At 42.1% G+C, this 18595-nt stretch overlaps 1 protein-coding gene across 1 annotated transcript in view; it reads right to left on the bottom strand.

The window, feature by feature from the left end:
- Positions 1-13871, bottom strand: part of SLC25A17 (solute carrier family 25 member 17) — a 41912-nt gene extending 28041 nt beyond the window's left edge. Inside the window, exon 1 of the mRNA XM_006071272.4 lies at positions 13687-13871. Within this exon, the coding sequence (XP_006071334.2) occupies positions 13687-13740 (54 nt within the window). The 5' untranslated portion in view covers positions 13741-13871. The remainder of the gene's footprint in view (positions 1-13686) is intronic.
- Positions 13872-18595: the final 4724 nt, after the last annotated feature.

The raw sequence follows: 18595 nt of genomic DNA, 5'->3' as shown, positions 1-18595 counted from the left end.
GATATACCCGTGTTATGTAAGAAATTGAAAACATCCCAAACTTTTGGGTTGGACACAACCTTTCCACGAAACTTTCCACGAAACTCTACAAAAGGCAAATAATTCTAGAAAAAATAAATATAGCCTATAATTAATACCTTAGGGGAATCATTTATTAGAGGCTTGGGTTTGGTTGGTGTTTTTTTTTTTTTTTTTTTAAGTAACAGAGATACTAGATGAGAAAAACATCTAATAGAATTCTGAAAGGAAAACCAAGTCAAGTCTGGAAGTGACCTGAACATCCTGGAAATTCAAAGGCTATTATCGTCAGAATACAGACAGCATGACTAAGAAGGGAACAAAAGTCTGGGGGTAGAGGTCAAGTAGAGGTCAAGTCAAAGGCTTCTGCTGAGTATATTAAGGACTATTCTAGTGACCGACTGGACAGATGTGGGGAGAGGAAGTGGAGTTTCAAGGACAACCCCCGGGCCTCTGGCTTAAAAAAAAAAAACAGTGAGCGTGTAGTCATGAACTAAGATGGTAAATACTGCAGGAGGAACAACTTCGGGAAAAGCATATTGAGCTTGGCTTTTGCATTAAAAGTGAATGAAGTCACTCAGTCGTATCTGACTCTTTGTGACCCCATGGACTGTAGCCTGCCAGGCTTATCCATCCATGGAATTTTCCTGGCAAGAATACTGCAGTGGGTTGCCATTTCCTTCTCCAAGGGATCTTCCCAACACAGGAATCGATGACAAGTTTCATGCCCTACAGGTAGACTCTTTACCATTTCAGCCACCAAGGAAGCCCAATCTTTCAGACCCAGGAATCGAACCAGGGTCTCCTGCATTGCAGGCACCTTTACCAGATGAGCTACCATGGAAGCCTGACTTTTAAATGCCTCAAAGACTTCTATATGAAGATATCCAGCAGGCAGCCAGATCCATCTGGAGTTTCTGAGACTCTGGGACAGAAATGTAGATTTGGAACTTACTGGAATAGAGCATCTTTCTTCACCTTTAAGACAATAATGATTGTACCATGGCTTAACAGATTTTTGTTAGGGGTGGGTGAAATCATTATTTTACCAACATGCAATCATATACTGTTTTATTTTCGTAACCAAATTTCCATTCTCAACAAATAACTGAAAACATACCACATGGCAGAACATTTTGTGTTTCTATTTTCTATTTTACTGATTCTTCTCTTTATTACCTCCCTTTTCCTTTGTGAACTTATATCCTTATCTAACATCTTGAGATGGATGCTCAGCTCATTGGTTTTAGGTCTTTCTTCTTTTCCAAACTTGATTTTAAAAGTTACTCCTTTCCATCTAGGTATTTTCGCTGTACCTGACCGCTTTCCTTTTCAACTCTGGTTTTTTCAGATATTCACAAAGTTGTACAACATTCACCACTAGCTAACTCCAGAACATTTTTATCACTTTAAAAGAAAACCCATTCCCATTAGCAGTCACTCTTTTCTTTTTTTTTTTTTAGCAGTCACTCTTCATTTTCTCTTCCTCTCACACACTGGCTACCACTAACCTATTTTCTGTCTCTCTTTTGCCTGTTCTATACATTTCATGTAAATGGAACCAAATAACACATGATTTTCCGACTGGCTTCTTTCGAGGTTCCTCCATGTTATAGAATCAGAACTTCATTCTCTATTGTGGTTGAAAAATATTCTATTATATGGATAAATCACCTTCTGCTTATCTTTTCATCAGTTGGTAATTTGGGTTATTTCCACTTTTTGGCTTTATGAATAATGCTGCTATGAACATTTGTATACAAAGTTTTACATGGATATGTCTTCAATTCTCTAGCAGTGGAATTGCTGGGTCATATGGTAATTATGTTTGACATTTTGAGGACCTAACAGTTTTCCACAGTGACAACACAATTTTATATTCCCAACAAAAAAACATGAGGTTTCAAGTTTCTCCATACCCTTGCAACACTTGTCATTATCTGTGCTTTTAATTATAGCCATCCTGCTGCTGCTGCTGCTGCTAAATCACTTAGCCGTGTCCAACTCTGTGCGACCCCATAGACAGCAGCCCACCAGGCTTCCCCGTCCCTGGGATTCTCCAGGCAAGAACACTGGAGTGGGTTGCCCTTTCCTTCTCCAATGCATGAAAGTGAAAAGTGAAACTGAAGTTGCTCAGTTGTGTCTGACTCTTAGCGACCCCATGGACTGCAGCCCACCAGGCTCGTCCATCCATGGGATTTTCCAGGCAAGAGTACTGGAGTGGGTTGTATAGCCATCCTACTGGATGTGAAATGGTATCTCATTGTGGTTTTGATTTGCATCTCTCTGATAACTTGCATTTCATGTATTTATTGGCTACTAGTATATCTTCACAAGAGAAATGTCTATTCAAATCCTTTGTGCATTTTTTTTGAAGTTATTAATTTTTACTTTTTGACTATGGTGGGTCTTTGTTGCTGCATACGGGCTTTCTCTAGTGATGAGTCTGGGCTTCTCATTGGGGTGGCTTCTCTTGTTGCAAAGCAAGGACTCTAGGCACACGGGCTTAGTTGCTCCTCAGTTTGTGGGATCTTCCCCGGCCAGGGGTCGAACCCATATCCCCTTCATTACAAGGCGTATTCTTAACCACTGGACCACCAGGGAAGTCCCATTTGTGCATTTTTAAATTAGGCTATTTGCCTTTCTATTAATGAGCTGCAAACATTCTTTACATATTCTGGAGGCTAGACACTTTATCAGATATTGCAAATCAGACTTGCGAATATGTTCTCAATTCTGTTGTTTTTCCTTTCTTAATAGTATTTGAAGCACAGTCTTAATTCAGATCAAGTCCAATGTATATATTTATTACTTGTGCTTTTGGTGTTGTATCTAAGAAACCACTGCCTAATCCAAGGTCATGAAGATTTATGTCAATGTCTTCATCTAACAGTTTTGTAGTTTGAGTTCTTACATTTATGTCTGAGGATCATTTTGTGTTAATTTTTGTGTGGCGTGAAGCAGGGGTCCAGCTTCATTCTGTTGCATGTGGATGTCCCACTGTCCCTGCACAACTTATTGGAGAGACTGTTCTTTCCCCATTGACGTTCCTTGGTGTGCTTGCCAAAAGTCAACTAAACACAAGTTTGGAGGTTTATTTTTTTGGATTCTCAGTGCTGCTCTGTTGATCTGCCTGTCTATCCTTATGCCAATACCAGTCTCTTGATTACTGTAGCTCTGTACTAAGTTTGAAATCGGGATTCTAAGAGTCCTCCAAATTTTTCTTCCCCAAGATTATTTTGGCTACTCTGGATGCCTTGAGTTTTCATATAAACTTTAGGATCATCTTGTCAATTTCTGCAAAAAAGCAAATTGGAATTTTGATACGGAGTATGTCAAATCTGGTAGATCCTCTTAGGAAGCACTGCCACCTTAACAGTAATGTTTTCCAACCCACTTATTCAGAGGACGTCTTCCCACTTACTTAGGGGCTTTTTTCAATGACTTGTTTTTAGCGTAGCTACAAGTTTTAGTATGCGCCATCTGAGCTATCAGTTGTTTTTTTTTAAATGTGAAGTCTGCACTAAGTAATTCTAGTCGGTCTTTTGTGTGTGTGTGTATGGTTGCACCTCACAGCTTGTGGGATCTCAGTTCCTCAACCAGGGATTGAGCCTATTCCCTCCACAGTGAAAGCACAGAGTCCTAACCACGGGACCACCAGAAATTCCCTATCACTCAGTTTTAAATGCTTTTTTATTTCCATTTGATTTCTTCTTTAACCCACAGATCATACAATAATGTGTTTAATTCCCAAACATATATATTCACATTTTGAATCAATTACCCCTAAGCATCCACCACCTCTCTTCTATGTTCCTTGGATATTTAACAAGTGAACTAGAAATTCATTCTTAACTTAATCCCCCTGCTCCAAAAAATTTACAAAATTTTGTACAGTAACAAATACCAAGCAAAAGTAAATCAGAGCAAACATAAAATAACTACCACTTTATCCCAAATATGAAAATGAGGACAATGACAAAATCAGGGAGGAAAAAATCCAGAATCTGAAGTTAGGCTCTTGGTATACAAGTATCTGATTAAAAGACACACCAGAGGCATTATAAGGGGCCATCCACACAGCCTCAAGAGTTTCAACCAGAAAGACCAGAGCACAAATACAAACACTGCTTTAGCAAAGTATCAATACATCTGATTTAAAATAATAAGGCTTTGAATCACTTTGAGAGGTGGCTAGGAAAATAGAGAAGGAATGTCTGCCAGGAGAACTATAGAAGAATCAATAGTATCTGCTCATTTATTGGATGTGGATCGAAAGAGAGATGGGAGAGGCAGAGAAATGAAGATACCATTGACAGAAATAGGTAAATGAAAAGAGGAAAACAGAAATAGAAAATAGACAGAAAACTGACAGGACATAGACAGAAAAATAGAAAATGTAAATGATATAGTTTTAAGAAATTACTAGTTCAGTCTTGGGCACAGTGAATTTCAGATGATGAAAAATTAAGTACGCTCTCACTTGAGTTTGAGCAGTATTATATATCCCAGGTACAAAATTCTACTACAGTAAATCCACTACATACAAACGAGCTCTGTTCCAAGGGTGAGTTCTTAAGTCCAATTTGTTCATTAGTTCAACAAAGTTAGCCTAGGCACCCAACTAACACCATCGGCTCTATAGTACTGTTCTGTAATAGGTTTATAATACTGGTCACGCAAATATACATAAAAACACAAAAAATAAAGAAAACACTTTTAACCTTATAGTACAGGACCTTGAAAAGGACAGAAGGACAGTAGGACGGCTGGCATGCAGGGTCTGGCACTGAGTGAACAAGCAAGGAGTTACTGGCTAGGGGAGGGAGGGGTAGGAGATGCAGAGCTGAAGGATCGTCAGCAACGGAGGGCAAGCTGCCATTTCACTCACACCTGACAGTGATGGAACACGTATCTGCATCTCTGAAAGCTCTCAAGTTGAAGATTCATATGAAGGGGACTTACTATATATCCCAGTCACTGGGAGCCTGGTGGGCTGCCATCTATGGAGTCGCACAGAGTCGGACACGACTGAAGCGACTTGGCAGCAGCGGCAGCAGCTGCAACACTGTACGGTATCTAGTTGTTAATGAGTTTATCTTCCTTATTAAGACTATGGACAGGAACTTTTAACTAATTAATTAATGACTAAACAGAAAACAAAACCTTCAGGCAGTTGGCAACACCATACTGCAGATAGGAGACAAATCACAGCCAGAGATAAAAATGGCAAGCAGAGTCATACAGATTACTTTTTGCCTAAGTTCTTGGGCATTTCTGGTTCTCTCTATTGTGAACAATCCCATCGTCAGCACCTGGATTCCTTAATAATGTATCAATATCTACGTTTCAGGTTATATGTCCAAAACAGATAGTTTATTCATTTTCTGGGCTATGTCTCTCCTGTAAAAGGTCAATAAATATCCAGTCTACCTTTTAATTTGAATGACACAAACACACATGGAGTTGAAGTGAGGTACTTAACACCACAAAGTCAGAAGGAAACAGTGGGGTGAGCCTGGTCAAGGCTTGGCTTCGTAAGCATGTACAATTTTCTGGAAATACCAAGACAGGGGGACATATAAACACAGAAGCAGAGTATCGTGCCCTTTCAGCATGAACAATGATGTTTGGGTTGGCCGACCAACCAAATTCAACCATTTCCAAAATGCTAATTCTCTCCTGAAGGATGAAAAACAATCCCCCAACCCAACCAAATGCAATGCTAGTTCCAAAGCGAATTTCCAGAGGACTCCAGAAATGGTGGTTGAGTCAGAGGAGCACCCCTGAAACCAGTGTACAGCATTTTCTAATACAGTACACAGCATTACTGGACAGAAGGATTATTTTAAAAAGAAAAACAACTAAAATACACTGTCAGTGGTAGATCTCGAGCTAACGAAATTTCAAAAATGAAAGCCACTTGTGGCTTTCATATTAAAAAATGTTCTTCACCTAACCAGAGTTAATATAAGTCTTTCCCCTGATACAACAATCAAGCTAACCCTCATACTGATAACACAAATATACAAGGTAAACAGAAGGCTTAAACATACCTGAGTGTCAGAAGAAGCATGGGCTTTGGAACAAAATAAACTGAGGTTCAAGTGCCAGCTAGAGTACACACATAAATTACTTCAAATCTCCATGCCTTGATTTCCTCATTTGTAAACCGGGGACCAATAAAAACTGTGGGGACTGCTGTAAGAGGTAAGAATTAACTTATGGAAAGACCCAATATCATACTAGGCACACAGCTGGCACTCAAGAAATGCTGCTCTCTGTATGTACTTTTTATAGCATTTTTTAGCAGTAGGGCTCAATATTAATCAGGGCCCTAAAATTAGCAATGGGATTTCTTTGGAAGGAATGATGCTAAAGCTGAAACTCCAGTACTTTGGCCACCTCATGGGAAGAGTTGACTCACTGGAAAAGACTCTCATGCTGGGAGGGATTGGGGACAGGAGGAGAAGGGGACGACAGAGGATGAGATGGCTGGATGGCATCGTTGACTCGATGGACTGAGTCTCAGTGAACTCCGGGAGTCGGTGATGGACAGGGAGGCCTGGCCTGCTGCGATTCATGGGGTTGCAAAGAGTCGGACACGACTGAGCGACTGATCTGATCTGACTTACATTCCTTCCAAAAGAGCAATTGTTATTCAGTAAATTCATTAAAAAAATACGGCTCTTTCAGAAGGAGCTTTAAGAAGGTAGGAGGGTCAACAGTATGAAATACTACAAAGCTGAGTTAAATAAAAATGAAAAACAGTCAGGAGACTAAGCCATTTGGAAGTCAGTGTTGGTCTGTGGGACAGCAGGTCCAGTGATCAGAATAGGATGAGGAGGGAAGGCAGTGAGTACAGACTAGTCATTAAATAAACTTAGCATCAAAGGAAGGAGAATGAGCAGCACCTAAGAGGGCAGTTTCTCAACCAGACCAGTGTGGTTACATTACAGGACAGAGCTGAAGGGAAAAACACTGGGAAAAGGTTAAAGTTACAGGAAAGAAGGAAAAATGAACGGAGCAAAGTCCCAGAAGATAACTGTGGGTAATGTAAGAGGGGAGGATCAAGATCAAAGGTAGCAGAATCCAGCCACATCCGTCTTTCCTGAGATCAGCACAATGAAGGAAATACTGAGGGCAACTGTAGCTGATTCTGTAATTAGAAAAAATGGAAACGTTAGAAAGCTCATCCCAAGTAGCCGCTATTTTATCTAGAGCAAAAGGCGAGGTCATCTGTCACAAGTGAATGGACAGAGCTGACCACATAAGATGAGAGAAAATTTCAATTCCACTGAATTTCTAAAATCGGCCAAATGCTGCATTTTCAAGAATACATCTGATAAAGAAACGAATGAGTATGGCTTTACCACATTATCACAGGTATTGAGATAGGTGCTCCACAAGTGTTACCACACTGACTTCTCGGGAGGACCCAGTAAGCAAAGTTTCCATTTTATAGCTCAGAAAACTCAAGTTCAAAGAGAAAACATGAACAACCCAAGATGACACAGATAGTCGTGTCTTCCTCCAAATCGTAACCAAATAATCCCACAGTTCCTTCATAATGCGGTGGCGTGAGGTCACATTAACATTTGTACTGAATATTTACCACAGTGAAAAGTCAGAAACAATGCAAAATATTCATCAATTATGGAATACTCACCCACTCCAGTACTCTTGCCTGGAAAATCCCATGGACGGAGGAGCCTGGTGGGCTGCCGTCTATGGGGTCGCACAGAGTCGGACACGACTGAGCAATTTCACTTTCACTTTTCACTTTCATGCATTGGAGAAGGAAATGGCAACCCACTCCAGTGTTCTTGACTGCAGAATCCCAGAGATGGGGGACCCTGGTGGGCTGCCGTCTATGGGGTTGCAGAGTCGGACACGACTGAAGCAACTTAGCAGCAGCAGCATGGAATACTCATATGACAAGAATATTTTTTATTAAAAAATCAATCATTTCTGAAGTCTTTTTAACAACATGATATAGTGGATATCTCATGTTTTGGGCCACACAGCAACATTCTCTTTTCCTGTGTGTGGGCTGATTTTCTTTACCTCTTTCCACTGTGCACAATCTTGGTAATATGTCAGCCTTGGGGGCTTCCCATCACCTTCACAGGGGCAACCCACCACCTCTTCCTAGGTACCACCAAGGTCTTATCTTGGTGGTAGATAAGATACCTTGAGGTGGTAGATAAGATACCTTGAGCGATTGAACTGTACAACCTTCCCCAAACCTACAATTTAGTTCAGTTGAGTCGTTCAGTCGTGTCTGACTCTTTGCGACCCCACGAACTGCAGCACGCCAGGCTTCCCTGTCTATCACCAACTCACGGAGCTTGCTCAAACTCATGTCCATAGAGTCGGTGATGCCATCCAGCCATCTCATCCTCTGTCGCCCCCTTCTCCTCCTGCCTTCAATCTTTCCCAGCATCAGGGTTGTCTCTAATGAGTCATTTCTTCGCATCAGGTGGCCAAAGTATTGGCACTTCAGCTTCAGTATCAGTCCTTTCAACGAATATTCAGGACTGATTTCCTTTAGGATGGACAGGTTGGATCTCCTTGCAGTCCAAGGGACTCTTAACAGTCTTCTCCAACACCACAGTTCAAAAGCATCAATTCTTCGGCCCTCAGCCTTCTTTAAGGTTCAACTCTCACATCCATACATGACCACTGGAAAAACCATAGCGTTGACTATACACCACCACTGCACACCTAAGAAGAGCTTCCCGAAGACAGGGACTTTCCCATGACCTTCATATCCAGAGGCCTTGGACAGAAAATCAACAAGTTCTGCTTGGTTTCTATTTCTAAAAGGCAGGTAGTGAGCCTACAAGGTAAAAAGTCCACTTAATGTTAAGTATGTAAGAGTCAGATGTGCCTGTGTGCCTGTTGCTTCAGTCAAGTCCGACTCTTTGCAACCATATGGACTGTAGCCCACCAGGCTCCTCTGTCCACTGGATTCTCCAGGCAGTAACACTGGAGAGGGTTGCCATCCCTCCTCCAGGAGATCTTCCAGACCCAGGGATTGAACCTGCTTCTCTTACGCCTCCTGCATGGGCAGACAGGTTCTCTACCACTGGTGCTACCTCACAAGCCCAGGAGTCAGAGAGTTGTGCTTAATTGTCTCTTTTGACACCAACTGGTGAAAAGTGCTCTGAATAAGCTTTCTTACACAGTTCTAAGGATGGCTCTGTCTGAGCTTTGAGTCACAGAACAATAAAAGGTAAAAGGCAAGGAGAAAGGAAAACTTTCATATTTCTATAAGACTTGAATTCTTTAACCATCAGCATTTATTCAATGAAATGTAATTCTTTTAAAACAAATTTTGCAATTAATTTTTTTATTTTAAATAAACAATAGGGAAAAAGAAGTCTCTTGAAAGCTACCGATTAATTATTATCATTATAATCCCAATGTCTGTTTCAGCATCTAAACCCCCTAGACAATTCCAACCAATCTCACTTTTCAAATTCTAGACTAATAAAATCTCCTTTTAATTACAAATGTACATTTCTTCAAATAAAGTCTACCTTTGGAAGCTAATATGAGAACCAAAAATATACAATTATAAATTCAGTTATACTCAAAATTTTGAGAATTATTTACATATGAGGCCATTAATTGTATCAGGCAACAGTCATCGACTAGCCATAAAGCATTCTCCTGAAACAGGACAATTCTGGTTCTCAAATACTTGAGATTATCTGCAATTATACCAAAATGTACCATAAAGCACTCCAAATCACTAATCTGTTTAACTTTCAAAGTGTTATGTGTATGCGCATACACCACACTTGAGGTGAGAAAGCATAGAACCTGGAAAAAAGTGACTAAGCAAACATGAAACATGTCCACTCAAAAAGGCTGTAAATCAACATCTTAAACAATGACCTAACAATCTTTCAGGGAGAAGCAACAAGTAATTACACCAGTTTATATCAAAGACAAAAAGCTGGTGAGGGAAACTGCCAGCATTTCTGATACAGGCTGCCTTGCTCAAGTCAGGCACTCAGGCACTCAAGTGCTCCTAACCCCTATGCTCTCCTGGATCATCTCAAAACTTTGTATATGGCCAAGGCATTTAACTAAACATGAGTCAATTAAACCACAGTACTATACATTAAAAGTAATGCCATTTTTCTCATCAAATGTAGTGACATTTTGTGGTGAAACTGTTTTCCTTTGGTAGCAATTAGAAGAAAGCAGGTCCATGTTGTGAAGTTTATCCTTAAAACAGAAATTTGCAAAGAGTTAAGAGAACCACTCTCAGCCTGATATTCAATAAAGCAACAAAACACAATGCAATTTCTCATTCTAACAGGTTCCAGAAAGCAAGAGGAAAAGAAATTATTCTTACAAAAGTATATCTAGTAGATAATCTAACATAGCTTATGGGAGAAAGAAAAACCATTGAAAATTCCAGGTGCTTAATTTCAAGCAGAATTGTTAACACGAGAAAAATAGGAAACAAGACAGAAAAAAATAGAAATGCCTTTGCAGGTTAAAATAAGATATATCATCTCTACCCCCAATTACTGCCTACAGCAGAACTCAGAAAACTAGCCACAAGAGTCAAGTCTATGCAATGACTGGTTTTGTAAACTAAGATTTCATCAGAACACTGCTCCGTCCATTATTGTCAATGACTGCTTTCAGACTATCTTGGCAGGGATGAGTAGCTTTGCCAGAGACCATACGCCTAAATTATTTACCAGCTGCCTCCTTAAAGAAAAAGTTTGTTAACCCTTATTTTATTTCTCTCATAAAACTTAACACTACATAAAATCTGTTTTTTGACTTAGTCAATTATTGTCTTGACTTCCCCACTAGAAAGCAAACTTTGTAAAGAAAAAGCCTTTTGTTCTCCACTCTATTTCTAGCACCTAAATCAGTGCATGGCACATAAAAAGCTCTCAATAAAGATGTTGAATGAATGGCTATTTATTAAGAAAAAGAAAGGAGAAGAAATATTTCCCATCTTCCCAATCTCATTCTCTTTGATGCACTGCAACTATTCACCCTACAAATCCACCAAAACAAGTCTTCTCAGTTAACCACTGGATTTATCATGTTGATAAACAGATTGATAAATCCAACGGTTGATCCTCAGTCCTCATCTTATTTGACTCATCAGCAGCATCTGACCCAGTTGGTCTATACCCTCCTGCGTGCAACTCTCAGAACACCACATTCTCTTATTAATAGTTCACCTCCTACCCAATGCAGCCTTTCCTTAGTCTCCTTTGCTGCTGCTGCTGCTGCTGCTGCTAAGTCGCTTCAGTCGTGCCTGACTCTATGCAATCCCATAGACGGCAGCCCACCAGGCTCCACCGCCCCTGGGATTCTCCAGGCAAGAACACTGGAGTGGGTTGCCATTTCCTTCTCCAATGCAGGAAAGTGAAAAGTGAAAGTGAAGTTGCTCAGTCGTGCCCGACTCTTAGCGACCCCATGGACTGCAGCCTACCAGGCTCCTCCGTCCATGGGATTTTCCAGGCAAGAGTACTGGAGTGGGGTGCCATTGCCTTCTCCAAGTCTCCTTTGCTAGTCCTCTCATTGCTTCCAGGCTAATCCTTTGAGACTTTTCTCCTCCATTCACAAAACTCATTTCTTTGGTGAGCTCATCTAGTCTCATGACTACTCTTTGGCATTTCAAACTTAACTATCAAAAACCAAACCCAGGGATTTCCCTGGTGGTCCAGCGGTTAAGACTCTGAGTTTCCAACGCAGGGCATACAGGCTCAATCCCGAGCCCAGGAACTAAGGTCCTGCATGCTGAGTGGCATGGCCAGGAAGTAAAAATAAATAAAAATAAAACCCAAAACCATTCTCATCTTTCCCCCAGAAGCTGCTCCTTTATAGTCTTCACCATCTCAGTAAATGGAAATATAATCCTTCCAGTTGCTCAAGGCCAAAACACTTGGGAGTCAACCAGCGCTTATTCTATTACATCCCACATCCAATCTACCATCAAAGCCCTGGTAGCTCTATCTTAGAAATATATTCCAGGTGAATGAGCTCTTCTCACCATCTCCACTGCTACCATCCTGGCGGGCTGATGGTTTCCGTGCCTTCACCCTTGTTCCCTTACAGTCTACTGTCAACAGAGCAGCCATGGTGATCATGTTTAAAATGTAAGTCAGCAAGTTGCTGCATGCTCAAAATAACTTGCTCTAACAGCTAGCCAGCTGCCTTTCACACTCAGGGTTAAAATTCTCACACAATTTGGTCTCCTGAAACCTGTTTGCCCCCCTTTGCTTCTCCACTCCAAAGGTCTCCAGGCCTATCCTAGGGTATATCAAGCAAGCTTCCATTTCAGCACCTTTACCCTAGCTGAAAGGCTCTTCTGGTCTGAGCGAACTAGGACTCCTAAATCAGGCACTTCCATCAACTACTGTGTCATCTAATTCACATAACAACTCTGTGAGGTAGGTGTCAGTGCCTCCATTTAAAGATTACAAAAGTAAAGTTTTTAGGCCACTTATCTAACAAGGATGGAGTTGGGGCTCAGCCTCCATTAGTCTGCACAGAACATGAGCTCCAATGCTTTTGAACTGTGGTGTTGGAGAAGACGCTTGAGAGTCCCTTGGACTGTAAGGAGATCCAACCAGTCCATTCTAAAGGAGATCAGTCCTGGGTGTTCATTGGAAGGACGGATGCTAAAGCTGAAACTCCAGTACTTTGGCCACCTCATGGGAAGAGTTGACTCATTGGAAAAGACCCTGATGCTGGGAGGAGTTGGGGGCAGGAGGAGAAGGGGACGACAGAGGATGAGATGGCTGGATGGCATCACTGACTCGATGGACGTGAGTTTGAGTAAATTCTGGGAGTTGGTGATGGACAGGGAGGCCTGGCCTGCTGCGATTCATGGGGTCGCCAAGAGTCGGACACGACTGAGCGACTGAACTGAACTGAAGAGGACAAGATTCTGCCAGTTATATGCCTCTGAAGTCCCAGTGATGTCAGGTGCATACTGACAGCTAGAGAAGGATGTAGGAAAGCAGAGAGCCAGAATGAGAACCAGGATGAGAACCAGAGAGGAAGGTACCGAACCAAAAGAGTGGTGTCAAATGGAAGTGAGACATCCAGAAGCTCAAGAACCAAGAGCATTACTCATAGTAAACCACACCTGCGGTAGAAAGCAACTTTGCTCTTGACTTAAAAAAAATGGTATCTTCTGCCAACAATATTGGCCAGAGGTATGTATCCCTCCTGGGTTCTGCCTCTCACCTGCAGTTTCGTGTGTGAAAAGAGACTGGTTAAGAATGTGAGTAAGCAACACAGCTTCACACCTAGGTTTTCCTCTGGTCCAGTCAAAGTTTGTGCGCCCGGTGGGGTGGGACAGGGGGACGACTGCCCTTTAAATTTCAGATGGCAAAGAGAACAACAATATCTTCCTCCTTGTGGGTGTGTGGGACACACACTTCCCCCCTCCCCCGCCACACATACACACATCCCAGATACTGTAGCCAGGAGCGGAGAGGGTGTCGGCCTTTACACCAAATTCTCCCAGCAACATTTAGCTTATGCCCCATTCCTCTACGCCCCAGTCACGACACGATCGCCTTGTCATCCCCATACCCCAGCCAAAGCCTGGTCTGGCCTCAGAGAAGCCCCACACCCCGCAGTGGCCCGGGCATGAAGACCCCGCCTCACCACGGCTCCCGCCACGGCGTGGACCAGGCTTTCGTAGGACAGCACGGAAGACATAAGTGCGGTTCCTGCAAACCCGGCTGCAGTTTCCCAGCAGAAGCTGAAGCCAAATCGACTGGCGAAACTAGCGCCAGAGTACCGGGCAGGAGCGTCACAAGCTCCACCCACTCAGGCCCGCCTCCTCCAGAACAACCATTTCCGGGTCGCGGGGCGCCCGCGTCTCCTGGCCCGGCGCTGGCGCAGGGCGGGGCAGAGTGGTGCTGCGGCGTTCACGTGGAGCGTTGGGTCTCGCGGAAACTCTGCACCCGGGAGGTCAACTGTTGTTTCCTCGCGTTGTCGCGATGTGCCCGGTGGTGCTTTACACCTACTCCAACACTGGGGACTTCAGAAAACCTTTTTTCCTCTCCACATCTCTTCATAAGACTAGCTGGAGACAAGCAAGATGGGGTCTCATCTTCCTGTTTCTCTAAGACTTTACTCATATTTTCTCTAGCTAGTATTTTTAGTCACGTTTTCGTCAAGAAGACATACATGTTGATTGGGCAATGTTCTCCCCTCTGAAAAACCCTCGTGGGAAGAGAACTTGAGCTTCAGGAAATCAAAATGATCAGATGGAGGTGGGAACAAACTAGTTGGCACCTCGTAAAAAATTTTTAACCTATTGGTTTCCTCCTTTGTGAAATGACAGTGTTAATACTGCTAGGATTACAAAAGTTAATTTATGTAAATTTAAACTACTTTAGAAAATACTGAAGAAAAAAAATGCCGACGGAAATTCCATATTGCTAAGTGAAAATAAACTACACAAAATTAGAAAAACCACATTCTACCCCTCACCCACAACATACTGTGACACCAGGGTTCAGGACTTCAACTTCAGTCACTTAGGTACCATCGTCATTGGTCTCTGCCAGTTTCAGAACCATCGAGTTTACTTTCATAATACCCTTGCTGATTGATAGTCCTTGACTGGAATGCAAAAGTAGGAAGTCAAGAGCTACTTGGAGTAACAGGCAAATTTGGCCTTGGAGTACAAAATGAAGCAGGTCAAAGGCTAACAGTTTTGCCAAGAGAATGCACAAGTGATAGCAAACACCCTCTTCCAACAACACAAGAGAAGACTCTACATATGGACATCACCAGATTGTCAATACGGAAATCAGATTGATTATATTCTTTGCAGCCAAAGATGGAGCAGCTCTACACAGTCAGCAAAAACAAGACCAGGAGCTGACTGTGGCTCAGATCGTTAACTCCTTATTGCCAAATTCAGACTGAAATTGAAGAAAGCAGAGAAAACCACTAGACCATTCAGGTATGACCTAAATAAAATCCCTTACAATTATATAGTGGAAGTGACAAATAGATTCAAGGGATTAGATCTGATAGAGTGCCTGAAAAACTATGGATGGAGGTTCATAACACTGTACAGGAGGCAGTGATCCAGACCATCCCCAAGAAAAAGAAATGCAAAAAGGCAAAATGGTTGTCTCACGAAGCCTTACAAATAGCTAAGAAAAGAAGAGAAGCTAAAGGCAGAGAAGAAACGCAAAGATACTCCTATTTGAATGCAGAGTTCCAAAGAATAGCAAGGAGAAAGAAGAAAGCCTTCCTCAGTGATCAATGCAAAGAAATAGAGGAAAACAATAAAATGGGAAAGACTAGACATCTCTACAAGAATATTAGAGATACCAAGGGAACATTTCATGCAAAGATGGGCACAATAAAGGACAGAAATGGTATGGACCTAACAGAAGCAGAAGATATTAAGAAGAGGTGGCAAGAATACACAGAACTGTACAAAAAAGATCTTCATGACCCAGATAACGACGATGGTGTGATCACTCACCTAGAGCCAAACATCCTGGAATGCAAAGTTGAGTGGGCCTTAGGAAGCATCACTACGAACAAAGCCAGTGGAGGTGATGGAATTCCAGTTGAGCTATTTCAAATCCTAAAAGATGATGCTGTGAAAGTGCTGCACTCACTATATCAGCCAATTTGGAAAACTCAGCAGTAGCCACAGGACTGGAAAAGGTCAGATTTCATTCCAATCCCAAAGAAAGGCAATGCCAAAGAATGTTCAAACTACCACACAATTGCACTCATCTCATACAGTAGCGAAGTAATGCTCAAAATTCTCCAAGCCAGGCTTCAATAGTACATGAACCATGAGCTTCCAGATGTTCAAGCTGAATTTAGAAAAGGCAGAGGAACCAGAGATCAAATTGCCAACATCCGCTGGATCATCAAAAAAGCAAGAGAGTTCCAGAAAAACATCAATTTCTGCTTTATTGACTATGCCAAAGCCTTTGACTGTGTGGATCACAGCAAACTGTGGAAAATCCTTAAAGAGATGGAAATACCAGACCACCTTTTCTGCCTCCTGAGAAATCTGTATGCAGGTCAGGAAGCAACAGTTAGAACTGGACATGAACAACAGACTGGTTCCAAATTGGGAAAGGAGTATGTCCAGGCTGTATATTGTCACCCTGCTTATTTAACTTATATGCAGAGTAGTGCATCATGAGAAATGCTGGGCTGGAAGAAGCACAAGCTGGAATCAAGATTGCCGGGAGAAATATCAATAACCTCAGATATGCAGATGACACCACCCTTATGGCAGAAAGTGAAGAACTAAAGAGCCTGTTGATGAAAATGAAAAAGTTGGCTTAAAGCTCAACATTCAGAAAACTTAGATTATGGCATCTGGTCCCATCACTTCATGGCAAGTAGATGGAAAAACAATGGAAACAGAGATTTTGTTTGGGCTCCAAAATCCGTGCAGATGGTGACTGCAGCCATGAAATTAAAAGATGCTTGCTCCTTGGAAGAAAAGCTATGACCAACCTAGACAGCATATTAAAAAGCAGAGACATTACTTTACCAACAAAGGTCTGTGTAGTCAAAGCTATGGTTTTTCCAGTAGTCATGTATGGATGTGAGAGTTGAACTATAAAAAAAGCTGAGTGCCTTATGTTGAAGAAGACTCTTGAGAGTCCCTTGGACTGCAAGGAGACCCAGCCAGTCAATCCTAAAGGAAATCAGTCCTGAATATTCATTGGAAGGACTGATGTTGAAGCTGAAACTCCAATACTTAGGCCACCTGATGCCAAGAGCTGACTCCTTTGAAAAGACCCTGATGCTGGGAAAGAATTGAACGCGGGAGGAGAAGGGAACGAGAGGATGAGATGGTTGGATGGCATCACTGACGCGATGGACATGAGTTTGAGTAGGCTCTGAGAGTTGGTGATGGACAGAGAAGCCTGGCGTGCTGCAGTCCACGGGGTCGCAGAGAGACACAACAGAGCGACAAGAGCGACTGAACTGAACTGACTGCTTATTACAGCCAGAGGCCCAATGTTTTACGCCTTTTATCACATTTACTCCCAGGAGAGGGCGCTAACAGTGTTTACCTGGTCCTGTTTTCACAAAATTTGAAAATATTTCAATTGCTACTGGTTAAGACGCAGACAGTAAAGAATCCTTCTGCAATGCGAGACCTGGGTTCCATCCCTGGGTTGGGAAGATCCCCTGGAGAAGGGCATGGCAACCCACTCCTGTTCTCTTGCCTGGAGAATCCCCACGGACAGAGAGACAGACGGGCTACAGCCCACAGGGTCGCAGAGTCAGACATGACTGAGCGACTAAGCATGCACATTTAGTGTTGCTACAGTGACCACAGCTAAGTTACAAGCAAGTTGGGGAGATTGCTGGATTTAGGAATACCTATTCATATGTATTAACATGTTATTGCTAGACCTCTTGTTTTAGGAATCTCTCCCAGGAATACTCCCACCACTCCCTAGAGTCATGACATGAAGGTGCAGGTCCAAAAGTCAAACGAAGGTAGGATTCTGCACTGGAACACAGAACCTTGTCCGCCGTTAATCGGAGGACTCAGCCCTTGTGGACTTCTACTTAATTTGGAAGCTCTCTCAAGAACACACTGCATTATGTAGCATATGGACTTATAAACACACTTTATGAATCCTTTTATAGCAGTAATTGAACACAATTTTTCTTATTTCCCGTTTGTACAGTATGATATGCAGACAGCATGTCCATCTGTGAAATCTTTTGCATACCAGCTGTCAAAAAATAATTTCACATCTCAGTATTCCTAATTATGTACTACTTTTCTTAAAAGAGAGCTCCCTGAACTATACAAGCATTAAGTCTCACACTATAGAAACAGTATATTAAATCTTTAGCCTCCTTCTGTTCACATCTGTATTATCAGTACAAAATAAAACAGGAACTTAGAACTGATCACCTTCTTGTTCATTTCTACACTTGCATGTGGTCAGGTTACACAACCTGAAAATGTCCCAGTGAGATGAGTGTACTAAAGAACATAGATTTTCATAGTATTTATACACATTTATGCTATTTACCTCTTCACTACTCTGGTTCCACCTATTTACTTACAAGCCATGGTTTTAAAGCTTTCGCCAAATCAACACACCTTCTTCAGTTTCGCTTTATCGGCTATCATTAACTATGTTTGCCTACTTAACGCATGCACTTCACTTAAAGTGTGCTTTATTGGTTATAAATATTGCTACACATTTAATTTTAAAATCACTGCACCAGTTTTTAAAACGAATTTTTTCAGTCCCTTATTGGTTGGATGACATCGCCGACTCGATGGACATGAGTCTGAGCAGGCTCCGGGAGGTGGTGATGGACAGGGAAGCCTGGCGTGCTGCAGTCCATGGGCTCACAGAGTCAGATACAACTGAACAACTCAACTATAGGGCCCGTTACAAGTGGACTAATAAGCACTTCATCACAACCAATGATGTGACATTCCTCACTTAACCAGTGCCCTTCAAATGAACATTTAGTTTCCCATTTTTTAAAGTATGAACAACTCAACTATAGGGCCCGTTACAAGTGGACTAATAAG

Source organism: Bubalus bubalis, chromosome 4, assembly GCF_019923935.1.
Source record: "Bubalus bubalis isolate 160015118507 breed Murrah chromosome 4, NDDB_SH_1, whole genome shotgun sequence".
Taxonomy (NCBI): Eukaryota; Metazoa; Chordata; class Mammalia; order Artiodactyla; family Bovidae; genus Bubalus; species Bubalus bubalis.
Note: the sequence above shows the minus strand (reverse complement) of the source record. Positions and strands in the feature narration are given on the sequence as shown.